Source organism: Cetorhinus maximus, chromosome 23 (genome assembly GCF_964194155.1).
Source record: "Cetorhinus maximus chromosome 23, sCetMax3.hap1.1, whole genome shotgun sequence".
Classification (NCBI taxonomy): domain Eukaryota; kingdom Metazoa; phylum Chordata; class Chondrichthyes; order Lamniformes; family Cetorhinidae; genus Cetorhinus; species Cetorhinus maximus.
The window spans coordinates 20,180,075-20,200,018 of record NC_135901.1 but is presented as its reverse complement, the minus strand read 5'-3'; the positions used below and the strand labels follow the sequence as shown (position 1 = coordinate 20,200,018).

The 19,944-nt window shown below is 43.4% G+C and overlaps 2 protein-coding genes across 2 annotated transcripts in view; one reads left to right on the top strand and one right to left on the bottom strand.

The window, feature by feature from the left end:
- Nucleotides 1-19,944, top strand: part of LOC144697337 (uncharacterized) — a 290,314-nt gene that overhangs the window by 258,871 nt on the left and 11,499 nt on the right. The gene's annotated exons all lie outside the window — the stretch shown is intronic.
- LOC144697168 (uncharacterized) lies at nt 7,211-10,418 on the bottom strand. The gene is made up of 2 exons (XM_078569023.1): nt 10,374-10,418; nt 7,211-8,502 (listed from the first exon to the last, which is right to left on the bottom strand). Exon 2 carries the CDS (start codon nt 8,281-8,283, stop codon nt 7,537-7,539), a length of 747 nt encoding a protein of 248 aa, XP_078425149.1. The 5' UTR covers nt 8,284-8,502; nt 10,374-10,418; the 3' UTR covers nt 7,211-7,536.

Sequence of the window (19,944 nt, the reverse complement as noted above, 5' to 3'; positions counted from 1 at the left end):
AAACTCTAAAACATTACCATTAACTCACCCGTTGTCTTGTGTCCATGACGTCTTGTCAAATTTCTCCTTGGCTCCCACCTATCCTGACCTTCTATTTTGCTCCACCTGCTTCACCCCTTCTTAAGCAGTATGAAATCCATCACATTTCTACTCCCCTTTAGCTCTGAAGAAGAATCATATGGACTCAAAATGTTAACTCCGTTTCTCTCTCCATGGATGCTGCCAGACCTGCTGAGTTTTTCCAGCATTTTCTGTTTTTATTTCAGATTTCCAGTATCTGCAGTATTTTGCTTTTATCTTAGGGAGATTAATACTGTCATCATTCAGAACAACATAGACTATAAAGGAATAATTGATCTCAAAGACAATCTCTTGTAGTTTGTGTGGAGCAGATATGCTGAATCGGGTTTAAAGGAGTTAAATTATATATGTTTTCTAGATTGGACAATCACGTTAAAATGTGGAACTCAGATGGGTATGGATTGGTGTTATGTGGGAAGATCTGGATCAGAGTGACATGTTTCAGAACTGATTCTTGCGATAGCAGTAATTCCATTGCTATCTGTTGGTAAGACTGTTGGAAGTATTTAAAGTGGAGACCATAGATATATTGGAGGATGACGTACACAAGGAATTTGTGAACAATCTGAGGATAATATTGAGGGGAAAGTAAAGGACCTTTGAAGCAGCAGACACTTCATGTTGTTCCAGGAGAAGTGGGGCCTGGATGTGTAGATGTCAAGTTTTACACAGCACATGTGTTTTCACCCTGGATGAAGAATCTCTGAATGGTACCATTCAAATCACTCAATGGGATTCTCAGAGAACCAATATCATCTGCTCAGAGAGAGGAAGGTTTGTGTTACAGCTAATGAGAAGCAGCACAGACACTCACAGACACCCATGAACACACAACCACATACTCATACACAGAGAACCACATTCACACACTCACACAGGAATACTTCCTGTCCCATCAGGTGGACAAGAGCAGACTGCCTCATACTGTGAATAAAGTATCAGTGTCTGTAAGGACCACAATATTAAAGGAATTCAGGTAAACATTATCCTCCAGTAACAGTGAGTGGTTTTGTTCATACAATTCCACTCTTTTCTCTGAGCCTTAAATCAATATTGAACAACATCTGGGACATAGGAAAGAACAAACAATAATTTGAGTGGCCTATTGTCACCCTGGGTGATCGTCCCCAGTGGGAGATAGTGTAAAATACAGAACAACATACCTAGATAATCACAGCATCTACTTTCCTCCTGGTCTGCTTGATGGAAAGAATGCTAAGACAGGTTACAAGGAGAAAGAATATAATGGAAATGCAAATAGTCATTTGGTAGTACAGAACTTGAATATTGCTGAAGAAAGACACATGTTGTCGAAGCTTTTCATCTTGTATTCATCAGGACAATTCGCAAGAGTGCCAAATGTAAAAGGAACAATTTATACTTCATAGAGTCATAGAGTTTTACAGCACGGAAAGAGGGCCTTCGACCCATCATGTCCGCACTGGCCATCAAGCCCCTATCTTCTCTAATCCCATTTTCCAGCACTTGGCCCATAGCGTTATATGCTATGGTGCTTCAAGTGTTCATCTAAATACTTCTTAATTGTTGTGAGGGTTCCCGCCGCCTCTACCACCCTTTCAGGCAGTGAGTTCCAGTTTCCCGGCTCTCTCTGAGTGAAAAAAAATCCTCAAATCCCCTCTAAACCTCCTGCCCCTTACCTTAAATCTGTTCCCCCTGGTTATTTCTAAGGAAAACAACCCCAGCCAACCCAGTCTCTTGTCATAGCTGAAACACTCCAGCCCGGGCAACATCCTGGTGCATCTCCTCTGCACCCTCTCCAGTGCAATCACAACCTTCCTATAGTGTGGCGACCAGAACTGCACACATTACTCCATATGTGGCTTAAATGATGCTTTGTACAGCTCCATCATAACCTACCTGCTCTTGTATTCAGAGCCTCGACTAATAAAGGCAAGTATCCCATATACCTTCTTAACCACCTTATACACCTGTCCTGCTGCCTTCAAGGATCTATGGACATACACACCAAGGTCCCTCTGGTCCTCTGTAATTTATTAGGTCCTACTGTTCAACTCCATTTCTCAATACCCTGTCCGGCTCAGTCTCAGTGCTACCACAATCCACAGTGAAAGTGAAAAAGCCATTCAACAGCTGAAAAACAACACGGCATCTGGAGCACATGGAATTCCTGCTGAAATTTTGAAACACAGCAATGTTACACACCTGGCACGGCTCCACAACTTCATATTCCTGATCTGGGAAGAGGGTTGCATGCTGGGGGATCTCTGGGACATTCTGATTGTGACTAGTCCGATTGCAGTAATTACAGAGCTATCTCCCTGCTGCCTGCCACAGGGAAAATCATTGCAAGGATCTTCCTCAATCACCGACCCTTAGTGGCCAAAGGGCTCCTTCCAGAATCACAGTGAGGTTTTCCCCCATCGAGAGACATCAGAGACATGATCTTCACTCTGCGGCAAACCCAAGGAAAATCCAAGGAACAGCACCAACTCCCAGTGTGAACTGGCTGGTGTCTCAGCAGATGGGATGATTCACTGAATCCCTCCCCCACCCAATCCTCTGCTAATTACTTTAAATGTGAACCCCTGTTTATTGACCTTTCTGTTAATGAAATAGGTCCTTCCTGTCCACTCTATCTGGGCCCCTCCTAATTTTATCACCTCAGTTAAATCTTCCCTCTGCCTCCTCTATTCCAAAGAAAACAATCCAAAATTTCCTCATAGTTGAAATTCATCAGTCCCATCAACATCCTCGTAAATCTCCTTTGTATCCTGTGAACACATCCTTCTTGTAATGCAGTTACCAGAATTGTCGTCAGTAATCTAGCGTATAACTGTTCTATAACTAGTGTTTTATCCAGCTCTGATCCTGTAATAAAAACAGAAAATGCTGGAAATACTCAGCAGCTCTGGCAGAATCTGTGGAGAGAGAGGAGTTCCAGGTCTGTGATCTTTCATCAACAGAAAATGCTGGAAATATTCCCTGTTCCTGTATTCTGTGTCTAAGTTAATAACAGAAAGTATCCTGTCTGCCTTTTTAATTACCTTATCCACCTCTCCTGTCATCTTCAGGGATCTGTGGACATGCATTCCAATGTCCCTCCGTTCCTCTACACTTCTCACTATCATACCAGTAATATTATTTCCCTTTGCCTTGTTTGCCGTCTCCAATTGTATTTATTACCTCACACTTCTCCAGGCTGATCTCAATTTGCTACTTTTATGCTCACCTGATCAATCTATTGATATCTTCCTGCAATCTACAGCTTTCTTCCTCACTGTCAACGACAAGACTGCAAATGTCATAATCATGACCCCTACTAAAGTCTAAATAATTGATATATACCACAATAAGCATAAATCTTGTCCTGAGCCATCCATAACACAACTGGAAACAGTTTTCCAGTCACAGAAACACCTCTTGACCGTTCCCCTTTGCTTCCTGCTGCTCCAGCTGATGACACTTCCTGAAGTTCCGACTGTCTAGGACACATGGAACTGGATGTGCAGTCCGCAGGGCTGGGATACCCTGCCATGTCCTTATTTATCAAATTATTAACTGGCTTAAGGAAAATAAACTAACGATTAAAATAAATAAAGTTTCAGCGACTCCCCACCAATCAGCTTGTTCCATTGTGCTGAAGTCACATTTTAATAGGGAGTTAACAGAAATGTTTTCTTAACTCTTATCATCTAAACACCTCAGATTTTAATTGACTGAGAAATTCAAACTTCTTCACTGTTACAATCCCTTGTTAGTTAGCTTCATCTTTATCCCCCAGATTTGATGAATGGAACACTTACCGTAATTATATATAAATTATCAACCTGACTTCAGTTTTATGCTAATTAATGTATCTAGTCTTACTTTTTAGTTGATTAATGCAGTGTCAGAGCTCTACTCAGTACTCTAGCTGTGCTCTAACTAGTGTTTTATAAAGTTCTAACATAATCTCCCTGATTTTATATTCTAGGCCCCGGACAAGGCATCTATGAGGGGCATAGGTAGGATCGACAGGAAGGAACATTTTGCTTTGGTGGAGGGATCAATAACCAGGGGGCGTAGATTTAAGGTAAGGGGCAGGAGGTTTAGAAGAGATGTGAGGAAGAATTTTTTCACCCAGAGGGTGGTGGGAATCTGGAACTCACTGCCTGAAAGGGTGGTAGATGCAGAAACCCTCATAACATTTAAGAAGTATTTGGATGCGCACTTGTGATGCCATGACATACAAGGCTATGGGCCTAGTGCTAGAAAATGGGATTAGAATAGTTAGGTACTTGTTTGACCAGTGCAGACTCGATGGGCCTTTTTCTGTGCTGTAGACCTTTATGACTCTATGACAAAAAAAGAAAGTATCCCAAATGCCTTCTTGACCACCTGATCTAAATGTCCAGCCAAATTCAGGGATCTGTGGATATGCACCCCAAGTTCCCTCTGTTCCTCTACACTTCTCAGCATTAACCCAATTATTGTTCATTCCCTTGTCTTGTTTGCCCTCCCAAATTCATTATCGCACACTGCTCCAGATTGAATTACATTTGCCATTTTCCTGCCCATCTGACCAGTCCAGTAATGTCATTCTGCAGTCCACGGCTTCCTTCCTCATTGCTAAACACACCAGCAACTTTTGTATCATCTGCAAATTTCTTAATCTTTGCCCCTACATTTAAGTCTAAATCATTGATATAAACCACAAAACTGTGGAACCCCATTGAAACAGGTGTCCAGACATGATTCAGTGCTGGATGTGATTAACAGCAGCAATAACAGCAGAATCCAATCCCCGCTGTCACATGTGAACTTGCTGGTGTCTCAGCAGATTGTTTCACTGAGCGAATCCCTTCCCACACACTGAGCAGGTGAACAGTCTCTCCCTCGTATGAACTCGCTGGTGTGTCAGCAGATTCCTTTTACTTTTAAAGCTTTTCTTACAGTCAGAACACTTAAAAGGTCACTGGTCAGTGTGAACAAGTTGGTGTGTTGTGAGATGAGATGACTGGGTAAATCTGTTCCCACACACGGTGCAAGCGTATGGTCTCTCCCCAGTGTGAACTCGCTGGTGTATCAGAAGGTCGGATAAATCAATGAATTCCTGCCCACACTCAGGGCAGGTGAACGGTCTCTCCCCAGTGTGAACTCGATGGTGTCTCACCAGGTGGCCTAACCGAGTGAATCCCTTCCCACAGATAGAGCAGGTGAATGGCCTCTCCCCAGTGTGAGTATGTTGATGTTTCAGAAGATTCTTTTTGTTTTTAATTTTTTTCTCACAGTCAGAACAATGAAAAGGTCTCTGATCAGTGTGAACAAATTGGTGTTTCAGAAGGTGGGATGAACAAGTGAATCCCTTCCCACACATGGAGCAGGTGAATGGCCTCTCCCCAGTGTGAGTGCATTGGTGGTTCAGTAAATCCTTTTTACTTTTAAAGCTCTTCTCACAGTCAGAACATTTAAAAGGTCTCTTGTCAGTGTGAACAAGTTGGTGTGTCAGGAGGTGGGATGACTGAATGAATCTCATCCCACACAATGCGCAAGTGAATGGCCTCTCCCCAGTGTGAGAGTGTTGGTGTGTCAGTGGATCCTTTCTGCTTTTAAAGCTCTTCTCACAGTCAGGACATTTAAATGGTCTTTGATCAGAGTGAACCTGCTGGTAGGTCCGGAGGGTTGATAATGCATTAAATCCCTTCCCACATTCAAGGCAGGTGAATGGCGTCGTGCCTGTATGAACATGCTGGTGTGTGCAGAGGCTGGATGACTGAGTGAATCCCTTCCCACACACAGAGCAGGTGAACGGCCTCTCCCCAGTGTGAATACGTCGATGAGTTTCCACCTCAGATTGGGTAATTGAATCCCTTCCCATATTCCCCACATTTCCACGGTTTCCCCGTAGTGCGGGTGTCCTTGTGCCTCTCCAGGTTGCATGATCAGTTGAAGCCCGGCCCCACACCCACACACACAAACATGTGTACAGTCTCTCCCCGCTGTGAAGTGTGTGGTGTTTTTTCAGGCTGTGTAACTGGTTAAAGCTCTTTCCACAGTCAGTTCACTGGAATACTCTCACTCGGGTGTGTGTGTCTTGGTGCTGTTTCAGTCACCCTGATGTTTGAAATCTTTTCCCACAGACAGAATAAACATTTCTTCTCCCGCACTCAAAGGCTGATAAATTCAGGTCCTGATGAATTGAGTGAATGTCAGGTCTTGATACGGTGTTTGCTTTGAATTTCACATCTGCAAATCCAACCATCCGAATACCCTGTAAAAGGAGTTTAAGTTGAAATACTCACAATATGCAATAAACAAACAGGCCATTCTGTTCAAATACTCTGCTAGTTTTATGCTTCTCCTCCCATTCCATGCATCTATATGAGCCTTTCAGCTTGTCGTTCTCATCCGTTTTCTCTCACGTACTCATCTAGTTTCCTGTTGAGGGGCAAACATTTCTCTTGAGTTTGCTGTGTGTAAATCCTCCCCTTCCAACCCCCTGGAAAAGGAGTTTCCACAATCCATCCCTGTCAGTCCAGGATAGAAATTCACAACATTCTCTCCTCCTACTCCGGGTTTGTCACCGGGACATTTCCTCTCGGTTCCAGTCGGTGCAAACGGGGAACCGGTAGTTCCTCATTCAGGGTTTGTGGTTGACACAACATGTTTCCGGAGCCTCTCCGTCCACCCACCGGATCCATCGCTCCCTCTGCCTCGCCATCCCCCCCTTTACCCATTGTGGATCTGAGAGAAGTGGCTGTCCCTGGTTATGTCTCACAATGAGCATGCTCCAAACACCGGGCAGCACTGCATCTGCGCACTGCTGTCCTGTGGCGTGGATAGGGGTCATTCTCCATCGCAGGGAATGCTGGGTAAATAAATCACCACTGATGGTCCCAATTAGATGGGTGAGAAACCAGAGGAAGATGCAGGTTCAGGGCTCAGGCAGCGGGGAACTCTCAAGGCAGTTTTGCCCAGTAGGCGACTGGAAGAGAGGGAGGCAGCAGAGACAGCTGATCAGGTTGTCTCAATCTTCATGACAAAGAAGCTCCATGAGCTCCTCACACTTGTTGTTGGAGGTGAGGATGGAGGAGACAGGGGAGAGGGAGAGCCCTTCAAAAGGAACTAGGTTGTGTTATAGATATTAAAAAACTCGACAGACTGTGTGTTTAATACAAAGCTGATTTATTTGACTGTTAACCAAAATGTTAAAAACCTATAACTGGGTTGGAGTTAATGAACATCAGCAGAAATAGACGCCAATGAACATGGTTCAGTCCCAGAAATGATCAACAGGAAAATCCAATCAGTGCAGGTACTTGTGAAGTTGCTGGTGTCTCAGCAGGTGGGATGAACAAGTGAATCCCTTCCCACATTCAGGGCAGGTGAACCTTCTCTCCTCGGTGTCAGCAATCGGGTGTACAGTCAGATGAGATAATTGCCCAAACTCAGACCAAAACGACAGAACCTGAATGTTCTCTATTCAGTGTCAACTCACTGATGGGACATCAGTTCCCCAGAACTTTTATAGCACTTCCCACAGTCCAGGCGTTCCAAAGGTCTCTCATCAGTGTGAACTTGCTGGTGTGTCAGTAGGCGGGATGAATTAGTGAATCCCTTCCCACAGTCCATGCAGGTGAACGGCCTTTCCCCAGTGTGAACGAGTTGGTGTCTCAGCAGGTTGGATGAATTAATGAATCCCTTCCCACACTTGGGGCAGGTGAAAGGTCTCTTCCCAGTGTGAACTCGCTGGTGTGTCAGCAGAGTTGACAACTGAACGAATCCCTTCCCACACTCCCTGCAGGTGAATGGCCTCTCCCCGGTGTGAATTCGCTGGTGTACAGTGAGTTCAGATGAACGCCTGAACCCAGTCCCACAGTGACAGCAGCTGAACGGTCTCTTGTCAGTGTGAACACGTTGATGGCGCATCAGTTCCCCAGAACTTTTATAGCACTTCCCGCAGTCCATGCATTTAAAAGGTCTCTCGTCAGTGTGAACTAGTTGGTGTCTCAACAGATGGGAAGAATTAGTGAATCCCTTCCCACATTCATTGCAAGTGAACGGCCTCTCCCCGGTGTGAACTAGCTGGTGTCTCCGCAGGTTGGTTGAATTAGTGAATCTCTTCCCACACTCAGCGCAGCTAAATGGTCTCTCCCCGGTGTGAATGTACTGATGAATTTTCAGCATAACTGGGTAATTGAATCCCTTCCCACAGTCCCCAGATTTCCCAGGTTTCTCCATGCTGTGGGTGTCCTTGTGTCCCTCCAGGTTTGACAATCAGTTGAAGTTTCATGTACACACAGAACACGTGTACTGTGTCTCCCCACTGTGAAAGGTGCTTTCTTCTTCCATCTTTACAATCCAATGATTTCAGGTAACGATAAATTGGGCGACTCCGTCAGATCCTGATGTGATGCTTACTTTGAGTCTCCTGACTGCAAATCCTCCCTTCCTAATACCCTGTGAAATTGTTTAAAGACAGAGAGAAGGGAGTGAGAGAGAACCCACAAAAACAGATTGTGAAAATTAGCTGAATAAATTTGGTAATTTGTGGGATTGGCACTGGGAAAATGTGACCATGAAAGTTGCCGGACTGTTATAAAAATCCAACTGGTTCACTAATGTCCTTCAAGAAAGGATAGTGGCCGTCCAGGTCTGGGCCAACACAAGGCTCTCTTCTACGGGAGGGAGCAAGAGAGAGAAGTGGGAGAGGCAGGGGGTAGTGTAAAGGATTTTTATTTACTTATAACTCAATCAACCACCAACCTCCACCACTGAGGCTGTGGTGAAGATCATGAAACCATTGATGACCATGAAAGTTTGATGATGACCATGAAACCATTGCCGATTGTTGTAAAAACCCATCTGGTCCACTAATGCCCTTTAAGGAAGGAAATCTGCCATCCTTACCTGGTCTTGTCTACATGTGACTCCAGACCCAGAGCAATGTGCTTGGCTCTTAAGTGACCTCTGATTAGGGATGGACAATAAATTCTGGCCTAGCCAGCAATGCCCATATCCCATGAACGAAAAAAAAATACATGAAGGACCAGAGTAACAGGTGTATGTGAATACCATCCCCTCTAAGTTCCCCTCCAAGTCACACTCCCCCCTGACATGTCTGACATGCAGTACTGGATGAAAAGAAATTCCCCCCATTTAAGTATTGGGAAGATGAAAGCCATTGTCTTCGGACCCCAATACAACGTTTACTCCACAGTCACTGACTGCAGCCCACTCCTAGCAACTGTCTCAGGCTGAACCAGATGGTTTACAACTTCAGTGTAATTAGTGAATCTGACTCCGAGTTGAGTTACTTCCATGTAAAAGGAGATGACAAAATCCATCCCTGTCAGTCCAGGTTAGAAATTCAGAAGAGACAAAAATTTCTCCTGATTTGAGTTTGCTGTGTGTAAATCCTCTCCTTCTAACCCCCTGTAAAAGGAGTTTCCAATATCCATCCCTGTCAGTCCAGGATACAAATTCACAACATTCTCTCCTCTTGCTGCTTGGTCAAGGGTCGGGGGGGGGGGGGGGGGGGGTGGTGCATGTGCTCTGTAGTACCTTGCCCAAAAATATGGCAGCCATTAACCCAGGCCTGTCACCAGGTCCTGTGTGGAGAGCAAAAATAAGGGGCTGCAGGAGCAGAGAGACCTAGGTGTACATGTTCATAGACCATTGAAGGTGGCAAGATAGGTGGAAACACAAGTTAATAAAGCATGAAGTATCCTAGGCTTTATATACAGGGGCATTAAGTACTAGAGCAGGGAGATCATGCTGAGCTTATATAAGACACTAGTTATTCCTTCGCTGGAGTATTGTGTACAGTTCTGGCTGCCGCACTGTAAGAAGGATGTGATGCACTGGAGAGAGTGCAGAAGAGGTTTACAAGAATGGTTCCAGTTATGAAGGTAGATTGGAGAGGTTGGGACTGTTCCCCTTGGAGAGGAGAAGGCTAAGAGGAGATTTGATAGATGTGTTCAAAATCATTCAGGAGCTTTATAGAGTGGATAGTGATAAACTGTTCCTGCTCATAAATGGTTCGAGAATGAGAGGGCACTGGTTTAAAGTGATTTGCAAAAGAAGCAAATGTGAAAGTTCATCAAGACAACGTCATCAAGACAGCGTCACCAAGACAGCCTCGCACGCGCTCTGCTCCCCGCTGAACCTGGGCCTGTTCCCGGGAAAATGCCCCGGAGCTACAAACGTGGGACCTGCAGGGTCATGTCGGACTTGCGACCTACACCGGGTGTTTATGAAGCCTCCCCTCCCTCCTCACCCAGACTCCCGGCTCCCGGCTCCATTCCGCCCTTCGCCCCATCGACTCTCACCCGCTGAAAAAATCGTCTCGGACCTGCAACAACCTCTGATCAAAGTGACACTACGCATGCTCCAGAGCATCTAGCATTGCGCCTGCGCACTGGCTTCCTGTAGGGTGAATAGGGCAGATTCACACCCGCAGGGAATGTTGGGTAACCTCAGCACCATTGACACTCCAAATAGGGAATGGAAATTAATCTTGTTACCGAATTCCAATCAATTATTTTTTTTATAAATACATAAATTCTTGTGAATGGGTGCTCTGCTTTATTCCATTTCTAAAAGTGATTTAGTGATATTATGCTGAAGTTTTAAAGCTTTTCCCACTGGTTCCTCTCTCTTGAAGTTGCTAATTCTGACTGGGTTCAATCTCACAGTCATTGGTTCCTCTCGCTATCTGTTGATATGGAATATTCAATTTTATTGAATGATACAGCACAGATGGAATATGGCCTATTATGCCTGAGCAGGCTTATTGGAAGGTCGATCCAATTAGTTCCACAGCCGCTCTGGAAGAGTCAGAACAATGTATATCTGCTGCAGCAATGCAAGAGATTAATGGAAAAGGGTTTCCAACTGGATGCTTCTCGGACACATTCACCCTGTGGAAGGACCCAGTGTACAAAACAGATATTAAGCGTTCACTGGGTAGTTAAACCCACAGAGTACCTGGTAGAATTTAATTCAATAATTCTGCTTAGTTCACACACCACATAACATTACTAACTAAGGGCCAAGATAAGGAAAATGTAATGCAACATTTCTGTCATCTTGTGAGTGTGAAACAACATTTCCATACGCCTACCACCCAGGGTCCTGTGGGATGCTCGAGAGCTTTAATCACTCTGTTCTCACACCTCTTTGAAACTCAAATTCATCTAAATATGAAATCTTTCATGTTTCTATTTTGTCTCTGCTTTCGGGTCAATAAAATGTAAAATAGCCTCTTCTGTTTACTCATGAAATTCCTGTAAGATGCAAAATGTTTCTTGTCACCTCTGTCTTCCCTTTGATATTCAAATGAACTCTCAACTTATTGAAAAATGCAAATGGTAGATCCAACCTATTTACTTGTACCTCAAACCTATCACAATATCTCATTACAAATGCACAACCTAATGCCTCTATCCTTTCATGTCTTAAACCTCCCAGGCAACGTGTCTGTATAACCTTTCCTCAGTTTAACTCAATCACATGCACGCACACATCCACCCCTTCACAGAATAACACCAAAAATGTATTTTAAAAAACATCCATTCTCACAATATAGAAGAACAAATTTACAGGAAAACTACATAGATTGGTAGAATAGGTGGATATGGGAAGAATGAAAGTTATTGCAGAAAATGTGAAGCGATACATTTCGATAAGAAGAATGAGAAGAGGCAATACAAACTAGAATGTAAAATTATGAAGGCCCACACTGGAAGGGGGAAATAGCGCCTTTTTAAATTCAATCATGGTATACATGTCGCTGGCAAAGCTAACCTTTTATTGCCTATCCCTAATTGCTCTTGTGAAGGTGCTGGTGAGTCCTTGAGTATGGAAAAGAAATCAGTCAGATTTCACAAATTCAGCAGAGGAGAGAGAGGGGAACCAGTGAGTGTAGAACTGAACCCAGTCAGAGTCAGCACCTTCAGGGGGGAGAGAGAGAGGAACCAGTGAGTGTAGAACTGAACCCAATCAGAGTCAGAATCTTCAGGGTAGGAGAGAGAACTTTGGAGATGATTTGATTTGGATTTCAGCACAGGGAGGTGGGAGATTATGTTTATAGCTTTAGGGAAACAATAGAGGAAGGAATGTTCCTTAGAAAATGGAATTGTTTGATTCTGCACTGACAGTAAGGACTTTTGGAAGCTCCATTTTGAGGGTGTTAAAAGGGAAATATTTGCAGACAGGAGACTCAAACCAAACATCAGTTCAAGATCTGATGGAGTCACTCAATTAAATCATATCTGGATATAATCGGCCTTTGAATATAAATGGGAAATGTTTATCTGTTCTGTCTGTGGGAAAATATTTCAGTGTGATTTGAAAAGCGCTGAGCCAATGTAGGCCAGCAAGCACAGGGGTGATAGTTGAACAGGATTTGGTGTGTTTTAGACCAAAGGCAGTAGTGTTTTGGATAACTTCAAGTTTATGGAGGATAAAGTGTGGGACGCTGGCCTGGAGTATATTGTAATAATCAAGTAAAGCGACATGGATGAGTGTTTCAGCAGTGGATCAGCTGCGATAGGGGCAGAGTCAGGTAAATAGCTGGAAATAGAAGCTCGTAGTTGTGGCCCAATTTATGTTCAGAAGCTCAGCCCGAGATCAAATATAACACTCAGACTGCGAAAAATCTGCTTTGCTCTCAGACAGTTGCTAGGAAGATGGATAGGGCAAGTTAGCGAATGGAGTTCCCAAAGTTTAAAGTGATGAAATTTCTCCTCACTTGCCACTGGATATCAGACAAGGATTCTGAAAATTTAGAAAAAGTGGAGAATTTGACAGGGGTAGTAGTGTGGTGGAGCTGGATGTTCCCAACATACATGTGAAAACTGACACTGTTTTTAGATATAAAAACAAAAAGCTAAAAGCTACTGCGGATGCTGGAAATCCAAAACAAAAACAGAATTACCTGGAAAAACTCAGCAGGTCTGGCAGCATCGGTGGAGAAGATCTGTTTTCAGATGATGTTGCTGAGGGGCAGCATGTAGTTGAGATTAGGAGAAGGTCAAGGATAGAACCTTGGGGGACACCAGAGGCAAGCGTGGGAGTGGGAAGAGAAGCCATTACAAGTGAAACTCTAGTTAGATAGATAGGAATGGAGCCAGGAGAGTGCAGTCCCACCCAGCTGGATGACAGTGGAGAAGCAATGAAGGAGGATGGTCTGGCCAACACATCAAAGGTTGTAGATAGGATGAGAAGGATGATGAGGGATAGTTTACCTTTGTCACATACACAAAGGATGTCATTTGTGACTTTGATAAGAGCTGTTTTTGTGATGGGGCAGGGGAATAAATATGATTGGAACGATTCAAACAAGAAATTCCAGGAAACGTGCACGGGAGGTGACAAAGATGTTCACAGATTTTTGAGAGGAAAGGGAGGTTGGAGATGAGGCAATGGTTTGAAATGATTTTGGTGGTGAGGGCTGGTGCGTTTGAGGGAGTGATGTTGGCCGGGACAGGACCTGTAGAAATGGAACCGTTAACACTATCAGTTAACATGCAGAAGTTGGGTGGTCAGTAAGTTATTGGGAATAGGGTGGAGGGGGCAGGGAGTGGGTTTCATGGACAGGTGATCTCTGACAGAGCAACACAGAAGATAGGAGAGAAACGAAAGAAAGATGCGGGTTCAGTGCTAGGGAAAGGAGATTTAGAAGCGGTTTAGCCTGGTGGGTAAGTGGAAGGGAGGGAAGCAACAGAGGCAGCTGATCAGATTTTCTCATTCTTAGTGATAAAGAAGCTTTATGAGCTTCTCACACTTGTTAAAGGTGCGGATGGAGGAGACAGGTGTAAGGTTTTGATAATACTATGAATTTTTGGGTTCTATGGATTTTATCTTGGACACCTTTCAAAGAGTTCAGTTTGAAGTTCTGCTCGTGGGCCAATTTACAATTAAGGCAGTCGCTTGCGAGAAACTGTTTTTGATGACTCAATGGCCTTAAAGGTGCTGAAAAGTCTGAGTTCAAGGACTTCTATTTGTTTCAATTACACCATGTGCAACAATTCTTTGTTCACCTTGAAGAAAGAAACAAAAGGTTTGAACTCAAAAGCTTGAAATTAATATGTCATCTTATCCTTAAACAAAAGCCATGTGTTTTAATAGATGTTGGCTGACTAACTCCATTAATTGATTAACCATTCGTGTAGGATGGAACATCTATATTTTAAAAATACATCTTTTCCTGACATTATGGTAGAAATTATTATTCTTAATTGTCATGATATCTTTTGGAATTGGTTAAAGATTGATATGACTTGCTCATGATAGGTTGTGTTGTTGATAAGATAACATTGCTTGTCTAACTGCTCTGTACCTACAAAGATATGTTGTTTGTTCACTGTGGAATGTACCTCCAGGGTGCATAGAATAATAAATGTACATTTGCCTTCAGTCCACAGGACTCTAGTTAAAGAGGTGGAGTGACAGCAGGTGATCCTTACCCAAAGTCAATGAAAGAGGTTATTTTATGTTATTTCTGAAGGAAGAGGAAGAGTCAGAATTCGGGATACAATTTGGAAAATCTGTGTATTTATTGGCACCGTTTTACCTTGACTTCTGTGTTATGATTCTTCTGAGTGTTGTGATCCCAGCTGATGTTATCACTGGACAATTCAGATCCCAGAATGGAACCTGGCTTGATAGGTAAGTTTTTCTTTTTCATTTTATACCGTGGAGTGTACTTGCTGAAACAGATTCGCGGTAGTCTTCCGTTAACTCTTTAACAAAATACAACATTTCTTAAACAAGAAACATTAATTATATTTGACACTTGACAACAGAAAAGGTTGGAAAGCTTTCCATACAGACGCCAAGAAAAAAAATGATTCCAACTCACAGTGTCCCTTTTATCCCAGCAAAACCCTTACAAGACCCAACACTCCAGTGAAGAGGTACCACTATTTCCACACCAAGGGTAGAGCTAGTTCAGCTGCAAAGAGGTTTCTTTTCCAATCGGCTTCTGGACATTCACTGGAAGCCCTTCTACAATTGGTATCTTCCTTGAGATATCCAGAAAACTCCCCGTATATTCGCTATTACTTTAGCTTTAGAGTTCCTTAAGAGTCTGCCATCATTTCCAGCTGGAGAGAGTCTTCCTGTCTTCACTCAATGGTATATCCATTTCAACTGAAACTAAAAACAGGTTCTTTTTGTCTCTCCCTGTATCTCTGTGGGGTTTTTTCTCTGACCAGCTGTTGCTAGGCAACAGCACAGTTTTTTTCAACTTTGTGTTTTTTGTTAACAAAACTATAACCTCTAAACTATTAACCCCTTGATAACCCATCTCTTCACTTTCAGAGTCGTAAAATCTCATTACAGATACATGTATACAAACAGGACCCCAGACTGCCAGCTCCACCTCACAAAATTCTAAACTGAAACCAAACCCAAGTTTCACCTTCTCTAACATAAATAAAAAGTAAATAAATTAAACTTCAAGCTTTGTCTTGTTCCTGACACCCATAAAATACAAATATAACTTAAAACTATCTCTAGTTCCTAACATGAGACACAATTCACCATAACGTCACTTCAGAGACAGATGAAGAAAGGCATCACCTGTGCTGGCAGCACTCACGGAATCCTAGGACCTTGAGGTATAAGAACTTTCCATGTTGACTTCACCACTTTTTGTTGAGTGTTTGTAATGTCTTGCTTACTAAATTCTACTTGATTCATCAATACTAGTTATTCATACCTTGCTAGGTCATGTGCAACTGAGGGCCCCATTTTGAGAAAGCAATAATTCGGAACTTAGGTAGTTCAAGTAAAAGGGTTTTATACCTCGATGCCCCAAAAACGTACACAGGGAAGTGGGGAGAGGGAGAGCACTTCAAAAGGAATTAACTTGTGTTAGGGATATTAAAAGGGCTGCAAGACTATGTTTGACAGGAACCTGATTTATTTGACTTTTATCCAGAATATTAGCCACTGTAGCTGGGCTGAAGTTTATTAACATGAGCAGAAATAGACCCCAGTGAATGTGGTTCAGTCCTAGATGTTATCAACAGCAGAATCCAATCAAAGTATTCACTTGTAAACTCGCTGGTGTGTCAACAGGTTGGACAAATGGGTAAATCCCTTCTTGTTACTGTGAACTCACTGGTGTTTCTGCATTTTGGGTGACTGAGTGAACGTTGTTGCACACAGAGAGCATGTGAATGGCCTCTTCCCGGTGTGAATTCGCTGATGTATCAACAGGTACAGGAGCTACGTGAATCCCTTACACAGATGGAGCAGGTGAATGGCCTCTCCCCAGTACGGCTGCACCGATGAGTTTCCAGTTCAGACGGGTAATTGAATCCCTTCCCACATTCCCCCCATTTCCACAGTTTCTCCCCAGTGTGACTGCACTTGTGTCTCGAAAGGTCAGATGATCAGCTGAAGACTTGACTACAAACCGAACACATGTACAGTTTCTCCTCACCATGAACGGGGTTTTTTGCTATCGTGTTCAAAATCTGATGATACTAAGATTATGATGAGTTGGGCGACTTTGCCAGATTCCAATGTGATGCCTAAGTTTCACGGCAGTAAATCCTCCTCTTCTAATACCCTTTGAAACAGATTTGAAAGAGAGGGAAAAGGAATAAGAACCCACAAAAGCAGAAAGATGGGTTATGAATTGAGTTCACACTGAAGCAACAAAAAAGGCTAACACAGGAGGCCAGGGACCGATTTCCGCGACCAACACTCACCCTGATTCAAAACGGCTCCTAATTGGACCATCTGTGTTTCTAGACTTGGTTCTATAAACTGCAGGCAAAACAGGCAGAACTGCCGACGCTGAATCTGAAATAAAAAGATAAAATAGTGGAAATATTGGCAGGTAGCATCTGTGGAGTGACAAACAGAATTGAGGGCTCAGGTCGCTGACCTGCCTTCAGTCTGCAATAAAACATTTATCGACAGTCGCTCACTAATGGCGGCCGCCGATCCCACAATTCTGTGCGCCCCAGAAATCCCTCTATTTAAAAGTTGTTCATCGTCATTTACTGATTGAAGGTAGATTGTCGCAATTTGAAGATAACTGTAATCGGGTGGGTATAGCTAAGAATGTGGAGCACCGCAGCAAAAAACAGGGAGACAAAAAACGGACCGGCAGAGTGGACTGAGAAATGAAACCTGCAGCCTGGAACTGAGAGTGGGAGAATGAGGAGAGACAATATGGTGTAATACTCCCAGCGACCTACATTCCTCCTCCGCTTACATTACCGGGACAGTGAGTCAGAGTTTAGAAACACTCACCAAAACGACTCCAGTAAAATATCCGATGAGGAAAAGGGAGATCAGTGGCTGTGCCTGCCTTGATATAGTTCCAGGTCTGTCACTCAGAGCCCCAACTCCTCCCAGTTCACAGCTCAGCCGACCAGCTTCCAGTTTCCTGCACCTTGTCCCAGCCCTGCCCAGGTGTGGGCCGGTCCAAGGTGAGTCTGCGGAACCACGGAGCGGGGGAGGGGTGACTTCCTGCTGTGTCCGAAATCGTTCCTCCCTCCCCTCCCCTCCCCCATGGCCTTCTAAACACTGAATGTACATGACTGATGGACTTTGGGGAGCGTCATTAACCTGTACAGGATCTCACCCACCCTCCGAATCACTGTGTGAACCAGCTGTGTGTTTCTCTGCTGACCTTTGGTTTAAACAAGTCCTGTTTGATAGCTCTTTATCCACGCTGCTTCCCCCCGGTGCTTCCTGCTATTGTTCCTGGCTCCCACTTTAACCCTGTAATTCCTCCACTTTCCCCAGGTCTCCCTGTGTAACGTTTGTGTCAGATGAAATAATAATCAGAATAATTCGTTTTTTACCCTTATAATTTTTTTGGTACACAACATCGAGAAAAATACAAGATGTACCTTCGTACAAGTAGAATTTTTTTTGTTTACCCTCAGGAATTTTTTTTTTGAAAGCAGAGAGGTATATAAAATGCTTGAGAGACATCCTGAGCACATCCACGATTCAGTTAGTGCATAAATGTTTTCAGTACAAGTCTGATTCAAGCGGTTTGAAACAATGTGGAGAAACTGGGGGTTGTGCCCCCTTCCCCTCCCCCTACGCCCCCAACCCTGGAATCATTAAGCTAGCAGCTTCTGCTTGTCCGGTTTTAGTCCGGATTTGTAGCAGCATCTTCAGAATTTCAGTTCCAACCAGCCAGAACTAACTCCTCGCAAACGTGAAAATGTTTCTCCTGCACTCCAGGGTTGTTTAATTTATTTAAAATCAGCTCCCAAAATGCAGTGACTGTCCTCAATTAAAGAATATTCCCCATTTAGTTTAATATATGATCTGCATCAGAGGCAAATATAAAACAGTGAATATTATCCCTGAGGCTGGAATGGACTCGAGCTGGAGTGCCATGAGGAAGAGACATTTGTTATGGATGTGGCAATGTGTCCGTCTCTCTGTTTAGAAACTCCTACAGTCTACAATCGTGAGATAAAATAGAAAATGCTGGAAATGCTCAACAGCTCAGGCAGCATCTGTGGAGAGAGGAACAGAGTTAATGTTTAAGGTCTATGGCCTTTCACTGGAACTGAGAAGAGATAAAAAATGATTTTTAAGCAAATGAAATGGACACTTTACAGACTTCAGAACAAAACTGAGTTCAACAATTCTATATCATAATCTCTACCCCCATTTTGTTCCGTGTTTCTTTCTTATTTTCTTTACTTTGCATTCAGACGGTTGCTACCCTTCTATCTACACTTCACCTAGAACATCTTTTGTGTCTTTACTTGTCCCATTACCACTCTCTTTGACCTTGTACCATGAAAACTCTTGCCAGTTCATCTCTCCACCCTTTCACAGACCTTTCCTTTTGTTCTTTTTCCCACCTCCCTCTTTCACTTATTCACAGACTCCAGCATTTAAGTGTGGCTCTGTGGTGCAATGGACAGCGCATATGGACTTCTAATACAGTGATTAAATCAGGCATTCAAAGGTTTTGGGTTCAAGTCCCACCAGAGTTGCATTTTAGCTGAGGTTGGAAGTGACTCAGTAGCAGCTTCCTCACTGTCCTGCCGAGAAGGGGAGCTGCCAGGAAGCTCCAGACCCTCCCCGCTGTTCCTCTAAACCATTGAGCAGAATAAACTCATCATCCTTTTACGATTGTATAGAGCGTTGGTGAGGTAACGTCTGGCGTGCTCTATATAGTTTTGGTCTCCTTACCACACGTTTTCACGCAAAAGACATAATGGCATTAAAAGTGGTTCAGAAGATTTTCACTCGACTGATTCCTGGGATAACGGGTTTATCTTATAAGGAAAGGTTGCACAAGTTGAGCCTGCATCCATTGGAGTTTAGAAGAATGAGAGGTGACCTTATTGAATCATGTCAGATCCTGAAGGAATGACAGGGTGGATGCTGAGGGGATGATTCACCTTGTGGGAGAGACTAGGGCTAGGGGACACGGTTTAAAAATAGGGGCTCTCCCATGTAAGACGGAGATGAAGGGAATTTTTTTTTCTCTCAAAGAGTCGTTGGCCATCATCTTATCAATTGGTGGATTGGGCCGAATGGCCTACCCCTGCTCCTAATTCGCATGGATTCTCATATATAACTCTGTTTTGTCTCCACAGAAGCTGCCAGACCTGCTGAATATTTCCAGCAATTACTGTTTTTATTTCGGATTTTAAGCATACACAGGACCTTTTGTTTGTCCAATCACAATACACTTCCTGGCCTTAATGAATAATTCGATTAACATACTCATTTGTTATCTGTAGTTTATTTCTTGAACTGTGAATAATTATTGTGCTATTTATTAGTTACAAGCATCTTTAAATATAGTTGGAACTTCATCACTTCTCTCGTTTTCCTTACACTTCCTGGCACTAATATAAAATCCTTAATAAGCTTAAGTGGAAGGATAAATCT

What these genes read in the sequence shown, in the direction of transcription:
- LOC144697168 (XM_078569023.1), bottom strand. Translation starts at nt 8,283, where the DNA reads ATGGAGAAACCTGGGAAATCTGGGGACTGTGGGAAGGGATTCAATTAC.